This window comes from Arachis ipaensis, chromosome B5 (assembly GCF_059453495.1).
Source record: "Arachis ipaensis isolate K30076 ecotype BB chromosome B5, ASM5945349v1, whole genome shotgun sequence".
Classification (NCBI taxonomy): Eukaryota; Viridiplantae; Streptophyta; class Magnoliopsida; order Fabales; family Fabaceae; genus Arachis; species Arachis ipaensis.
In genome coordinates, this window is record NC_142440.1 from 8,510,770 (window position 1) to 8,518,629 (window position 7,860).

Consider the following 7,860-nt stretch of genomic DNA (forward strand, 5'->3'; position numbering starts at 1 on the left):
CATAAATGTGACAACCAGTAAGGAGAGCCTTGGTAATGTTGTGAACAATAATCCCTTGGCAACTAATTGTTACTATTTCCTATTATAAGTCCTGATATTTTTCCGCTTAAAAAGATGATGTTAATACAAAAATAATTAACTAAATTTATGAGTAAAAAATAAGAATTTAGTGCTAGAATAGATATTACATTAGAATCTAAGATAATAAATTAAATATTTACATAGTCTACGATATCATAATAGGTATTTTACTTTTTTTTAATTATTATTATATATTATTAATTATTAATATTACGAAGAACCACTTGCCATATGTGGAGGATATGCTTCAATAATTCACTCTATAAATTAGACTTCTCACTAGACTCACATTGTTCATACATACATAGATACACTAGAAGAGTAAGAAAGATACAGTGACAAAAGAGTTCCTGAAATTTTTATTTTCTGGTTTGCTGTCCACCAATTCTCTTACTCGGTATATGTTAATTCTCTTTCATGTAATCTCTTTACTTTGTAAAAAATAGTGAACAGACATACATATATTTCAATATAGTGAGATATATGGGTGCCGATTTTTTTTCATTAGTATTTTTTAATTTTATCTTCTTTCTTGATATATATATATATGTTCTCAACTTTTCATTTGTGTTTTTAATTTTTCAGTATTTTTCATCTTTATTAATATAGATTAACTTTTTATTTAAGACACAATTTTTTGAAAATTTTTGAAAATAAAATAAAATATTATTTTTCAAAACAAATTATTTTAATATTATTTTTATACCCATATATATTTTGGATAAAAAAATCAGGTAAACCTATCCTAATTTTGGGCAAAATTGTAATGAACCAACTCTAATTTAAATTGTAATGGAGTGAACCTGTAATTTAATCTCTTAAAATTTTGCCGTGTTAATGAATTAGCTAGAATTCTATTTGATATATTTTGATTCAATTACAATAAAAATAAAACAAAAATAAAATAATGAAGATACAAGTTGAAGTATAAAAGTAAAAGAAAAAATTTGATAAGTTAAATGTATTAAATAAGGGAAATTTTATAATGATTAGAGTGCACAAAAATCAGGTGAGATGAGTCCAAATTAAATTAAATTTGGCGGTGATTTCCCTGATTTCGGCATAAAATCGGAAGAAAGACAGCTGAAAAATGCCAAAATAAAAGAAAAAGTTAACTCGAGTTTTTTGAATTGAGATAACTCTATTTAATATTCTAATTTTGTTAAAAAATATATTTTAGTAAATAATGTTAAAATTATTTTTTAAAGTATTTTATTTTATTTATTTAAAAATATTTTTTGATCTAATAATTTACAAACTCATTAGTATTTTTATTTATTTTTATTTTTTATTTATAGATTATTACATCTGAACATCTTTTAATATTGATTGTGTATCATATTTTTTTCGTTGACCATACATAAAATTAATGATGTAGAATTATTAATTTTGATTTTAGTTTGATTGATTTTAATTTTAATAATTTTAATAAATTTTTTAAGATGATGAATTAAATATATTAACAAATATATTATTTTTATTCACAATTAGACTATATGTGATGCTCATTTAATAAATCAACATATAAAATAAAGGACACAAATTAAAATGAAATTTTTGTTACATCTTTATCATGAGTTTGTTCTGAATAATAATGTTTTCTTTTTATTATTACTTTTGTTCCTGATACAGGTTTGTTAGCGATCTCATAAAGTGCCGTCTTAACATCTCTTTCTTTAAATATTTGATAATGAGAACTAATTCAACCTTTACAACTATGAACAACCGTCAAGGTAACACATACACTATACTAGCTGTAGCCTACTATTTGTTCATTTTCAATTTTTTTACGATAAAAATTCAAAGACAATCTTTTCATATCAACAATTTTTAATTTTTTACATTTCATTCTCAGTCATCTCTCTATCTTAATCTTTACCTTTGTCGTATTTAGCTCTCACATATACTCCCAATATGTCATTAGTCTCGTTCAATCTTTTTCAATTCTCGTATTGCTCTATTCTATTTTTCTGTAAGGTTATTTTTTTGCTTTTCTTTTGCTCAATTCTTGATTTTTTTTTTTTGTTTTATCTTGCCACCATTTGTTTTACATAGTCTCTATTGTGCCTCTACTTTGTTTTGCGTTGTCAATATTGCTGTTTTATTGTTATTGAAGCTGGTATCTTTTTAGATATATTTTTAAAATTTATGCTGTTATTGAAGTTTATGTCTTTTAGATATGTTCTTCTATCATTTCTTTTACTAGATCTATTGTAGTGAAATATTAATTAATTTTTTTGTGGCTAATAATATTGTTTACATTTATTGTTTAAATATATGTTATATATGATATTTAAATTTGTATATAAGTATGTTAATTTTGATGTTGAGGAGTGATTATAGGTTTTTTTTTTTAGGGTTTTTTTCAGTTAAGGGTCTAGTTAAAAATATAGGGTTGATTCTCTTATTTTGAAATTCTAAACTAAAATATATGATGTGTTCGGTTTGTCATACATCACAGAAAATAATAATCAACAGGGTCAAGGGAACAGGCGAAACCCAGCACAAGGGAGAATGAGGGTTTTCACTACTCCTTCATCAACTTCTGGTACTGGTGGTAATAATAATTCGACACTGTTTTTTGAAAGTTTTTCTTCCTCAGCTATTGTCCCTAGGGAAAACAGAGAGACTTCTATCATGCTCCCAATTAACAATAATAATCCTGCTGTTGAAATAATCCACATCAATGATGAAGAACCAGATCTTGAATCATCATTGTTAGAGGTCAATCTTAATTCTTCCTCTTCAATTTTACCAACAACCGAACAAACCAATCAACATGCCTCAAATCTTTTAACATTACAAAGAAATTTGAGAATCAACACCGCCAACAACAACAACCAACAAGATGGTGTGTCACTTGATTTATCCTTACACCAGTTTGGCGGTGATGGCGGTGGCAGCTCTTCTACTATGGATGTCATCGGTGGCAGCGCTGGTGGTGGTGGTGGAGGTGGAGATGGTCTCTTGATGAGCGTTCTCAACAATACTTCTACTAGGCGCATCATGCCGATCAAAAGAACTGCCCCTGATTATGCTCGCCGAGAGTTTACGGTGGGTGAGAGCTCAAGTGCCGGTGGTGCTGGTGGTGGATCTGTTGCTCAACCTATGGCAGCCCCCAAGCGGCGACCCACCGCAAATGAAAATGCGGCGCTGCGCATTTCATCATCATCTAATACCTGCACTTGTACCCCTTCTCCCACTTGCGCTCTCCATGCTTCCGCCAATAGTAATCTTTCTTCATCTTCCAGGGAACAACCCCATGAAACTGCTAACAACAACAACAACAACCCCCAAAATGTTGTTCGTATTCCTTCTAGTTTGTGGCCAATTTCTGATGTGCAAAGAGCTCTTCAGTCTGATAGCTTTCAAGTCCTTCAACCTACTACTACTGCTGCTACTCCTCCTCCTCCTCCTCCTAGTAGTAGTAATAATAACAATAATAACACAACACTTGGTATTCTGCAACTTGATGATGGTTCCTTTATTTACCCCCAACCTGTTTTTGATAGTAGCCACCACCACCACCAAATCCACCATGGCCACCAGCACACGCCATTTAATCCGTTATACCACCGTGGCTATCAACCATTTTTCTCCACTGCTGACACTTCTCCATTCCGCCCAGCCTCAATCAATTACATGGAGAATCTTCCTCATCATCATCATCATCATCATCCGTACGGCGGTTCTTCTTCTTCTTCTTCGACTCCTTCCCCTCTTCCTTGGAGCACCGTGATTAGGCCAAGGGCTATTCCTGTGTCTCTCACTCACCGAGTTGGAGGAAGTAATAGAGAATCTAACAACACCAGAAACAACTATCCTTTTTCTTCTCCTGCTGGAAGGGGAACAATCACTGTGACTCAGAATCGTGGAAACTCATCATCATCAAGCTTATTCCCCGGTGGGTCTCCTTCAACACGGCTACTCGAAAGCCTTGTACAAAACGCCGGTACCCCTTCTTCTGGATCTGGCGCTGGTCAGAATAATACAGCAGGTACTACCGTTGGAGCTGTTCCTGCAGTTCAGCAGCTGTCGAACGTTGCTCGTGCATGGATTCGAAGGCTGAACGCTCATGACGAGGCCTTGACGAGAACGTCACAATCTTCTACCCGTGATAATACTCCTCACAGGGCACTGCGAGCTTCTCCTATTGCTGAGATCTATAATTTGCCTACTTATTTTGCTGATGATTCAAGAAGGCTTAGACAAGAGGTACATATATAATAATTAATACTGTTGTTTCAGTAATCTATGAGTCTCTCTATTTATTATTTGCCATTTACTGAATTGCTCTTTACAACAGATCCGCACTGCCATTGATCATTTGCGTAATGGAGGTTCCGTCCGACTGGAGGTACGTTTGTTAGTTAGGGTTTTATGTATGATTAAGACTATTCATACCAATTGAAGATGTTTTATGTGGAGATAATCGTTCGAAATTATTAAACGATTTTACTTGTAAGACTAATATAACACATTTATATTTTAACTATGAAAATTGAAAAATCAACACTTTTTGACCAACAAATTAGCTACTAATTAAACATTAAAAAGAAATATAAAAAAAATTAAAAATATCTAAAATATAAGTAAAAATAATATTTGAAAGTGAAACCAAATAAAACTAATTTAAAATATAAAATTTAAGATTTATAATTTAGAATGATTATTAGCGATTCACGGTGGTAGTTTAATTTGATGGTTAATTGATGATAGTAGTAAATCGGTGATAGTTTGATGGTTGATTGATGATGGTAGCAAATTGTATATTAGAAGAAAAAAAATTATACATGAGTAAATTTTTTTGTGTGCTAAAAAAATTGACTTATTTATTGTTAATTTGTTGGTATAGATGTTTAACTATTATTTTTATAAGATGATAGTTTTGTATAAATAACTACTAATTTTTTAAAATTCTAAATCTCTATATTATCATTAATTTAATTTACAAATGTATGTGTCTTGTATATAGGAACTTTTAATTCTTGATTACTCCATTGTGCTGAACTTGCTTGACAACATTGAGGAGGAGGAGGATGATGCGGATATGCCGCAGCAGTTTTATGAGGTGAAAGCTATATATATATATGAATTGAGCTTAGTTCGTGCTTTTGTAATTTTAAAATAAACATCTTTACTTGTTGGCAGGACGTTGCAAAAAATGATTTTGATAATAACTTAGTCATCAAATGAATTGCGATCTTTATTTGTAAGCTTTTATGATGTGATAGATTTCGTTTAGATAGTATTGATAAAATTACTATTACATTTAATATTATTAAAACATACAATATATTTGAAAGATCATATGGTATTAGGTTAACAAACTTAGAAGTAGGCCAAATCCATTTTTGCTTAAAATCACTATTACTTTTAATGACTTATTAGAAATTATTGTTTGATTATCTAAATCCACATTGTCATAATGTTAGACCATAAAGAACAAAAAAATCGTAGAAGGATACTTGAACTTATGAGTATGTATATGAATGAAGAATTGGGGTTTCGGAAGTTAACATGAGTACTTGATTTTGACTAGAGGTAGTTTTTCGATTTTCATTCAATAAAAGTTTCTTGTATTTTTCTTAATTAGTGTTGAACAACAACGTCTTCTCATGGATAAGAATTGTAAAAACCGCTTTAGTATGGTGATTGAAACCCTAAAATGACTTTATATTTGGCTATATATATAGTTATAAAAAAAATTATATCATTTGCTTATTATGATGATGAAAACATTGAATTTGCAGTATCTGGGAGACGGGCAGCGAGTGACCAACCCCGATTTAGGACTGACGGAAACTGAGGTTGCAGTATGTATTGGACGGGAAATTTTCCGAACTGTTGGTGGGCAGCCTCAGAACATTGATGCATGCGGCATATGTCAGGTGAGCCGGTCTGAACTTATCTTATTTATCATTTATTAATTATTGTAACAATTAATAAATGCTAAATAAAGTAAGTTATAACTGGTTTTAGTTAATTTTTTTGTTTGTTATCAAACATTTTCATCAAACGAGAGTGACACCAACTACGTTACATTCTTTAATTTACAAAAGCTCACTCATTGAATAAATCTTTTATAAGTATAAATATATGTTAAATACAAAATCTATATTAAAAATATTTAATTTTAAAATAAATTGATTTATGTTTCATAATTTTTTCAAAAGTAATTTTAACAGAAAGCAACTAATTATTATTTGTCTCCCCCAAAATAAAAATAATTTTTACAATTATATGTGCAAAGTGGGTATCTGTGATCTATATATCTAGTATCTACCTCTTGATTTATTGCTATTTAACATAGAATTTGCGTAACCATTTTCAGGAGGACTATGTTCACGGTGAAGAGCTTGGGAGATTGGATTGTGCGCACAGATATCACCTATCTTGCATCAGGCAGTGGTTGCTCATCAAGAACAGATGCCCAATCTGCAAGAAAATGGCTCTCACCATCATAGACTTGGAGGACGACGAGGACGATGATGAGTGATCAGAAATGTTTGTTGGACTCATTTTGAATAAAATGGCCATGGTGCTAGAAACTTTGTTTTATTTTTCATGTTGTTGTCTGGTCTACCTTATGCTTGATGCCGTACATTGTGCCTTTAGCCATTGGTTTTGTTTTTCAAGGATTGGATGCTTTGGTTAAACACTTTGGTTGACAATATTGCTAAATTTGAAACGCCATTCGACTAATAATGCTCCCGTTACTTATTTTCACAATTATAAGTTTATAACGCTGCCTCCTTTGACATATTATATTATATGTCGTTTATGCATTGTTGAATATATATAATCAGGGTGTTAGAATGAGCCGGGGTGAACTCAGTTCGTCGCAGCAGCTTCCTTGATCGACGCGGTGGTTCCTACAAAAGGACTCCACCACTCAAATTAAAAGAGTCTTTAAAGTATGGTAATGTGATGTGTAGGAGTCTTAAGTATGTATTAGATCATGTCTGAAGAACTAATATATAGTTTATCAATTTGCATTGTTAAGATTGTTATTTTGAGGCCTTTAGAACTGGTGTGGCTTGAGTTATAGATTCGATGTCTTTTAGGCTGCGTTTGTTTTTTGGAATTAGGACTGAAATTGAGAAACTGAAATTGAATATTGTGTTTGGTAATTAGATATTTGAACTAAAATTTCAGTCTTAAAAAATACAAAATTTAAATTTCTTTAGTATTTTTAAAAAATAAAAATACAAGAGATTAAAATTTTGAGGGATAAAGATCAAAATTTTATTATTTCTTTTTAAAATACTCGATCTTGTGCTGTATTTATTTGCTATCCATGTCGCTTAGTATGTATTTGTCTAGGAGACTTTGTCGAACTAATTTTTTGAGGTCTTTGGCTATTATGACACAATCATGTAAGATATATGTTCATATCTCTGGTAGAAAATACAATATTTTGATTTGTTCGCATATCTCTAATCCTGGTAAGTTCCAATTTTGTTTGGAGGTTTGATTAATTTGGAGTGCATGATGTCCTCAATTATATTCTCCCTTTTGATAATGAATGGTGTGTATGTATCGAACTTCAGAGTTAATTTGAATGACTTCCAATTTGTAAGACCTAGAATTTTTGAAAAAAAAATATTATTATGAGTTAATTTTAATTTATTTATTCATTAAAGACTTGTTTTTAGAAATTATTTTATTAAAAATAATTAAATCAAGTTTGGACAATTAAATTAAAAATTTTAATTAATTTTATAATTATTGAATAATTTTCTATATTTAAGTTATACAACTTAACAGAAGTATAGG

General features: G+C 30.6%; 1 protein-coding gene across 2 annotated transcripts; it reads left to right on the forward strand.

Annotated features, from left to right (window-relative positions):
- Positions 1-402: 402 nt before the first annotated feature.
- LOC148563313 (uncharacterized) lies at positions 403-6,770 on the forward strand. 2 transcript variants are annotated; one of them, XM_088488758.1, is made up of 7 exons: positions 403-478; positions 1,714-1,814; positions 2,543-4,296; positions 4,388-4,438; positions 5,057-5,152; positions 5,835-5,972; positions 6,416-6,770. In XM_088488758.1, exons 2-7 carry the CDS (start codon positions 1,772-1,774, stop codon positions 6,578-6,580), a joined length of 2,247 nt encoding a protein of 748 aa, XP_088344884.1. In that variant the 5' UTR covers positions 403-478; positions 1,714-1,771; the 3' UTR covers positions 6,581-6,770. The 2 variants fall into 2 exon arrangements, with proteins under 2 accessions (XP_088344884.1, XP_088344885.1); XM_088488759.1 differs by lacking the exons at positions 403-478; positions 1,714-1,814 and adding an exon at positions 1,940-2,053.
- Positions 6,771-7,860: the final 1,090 nt, after the last annotated feature.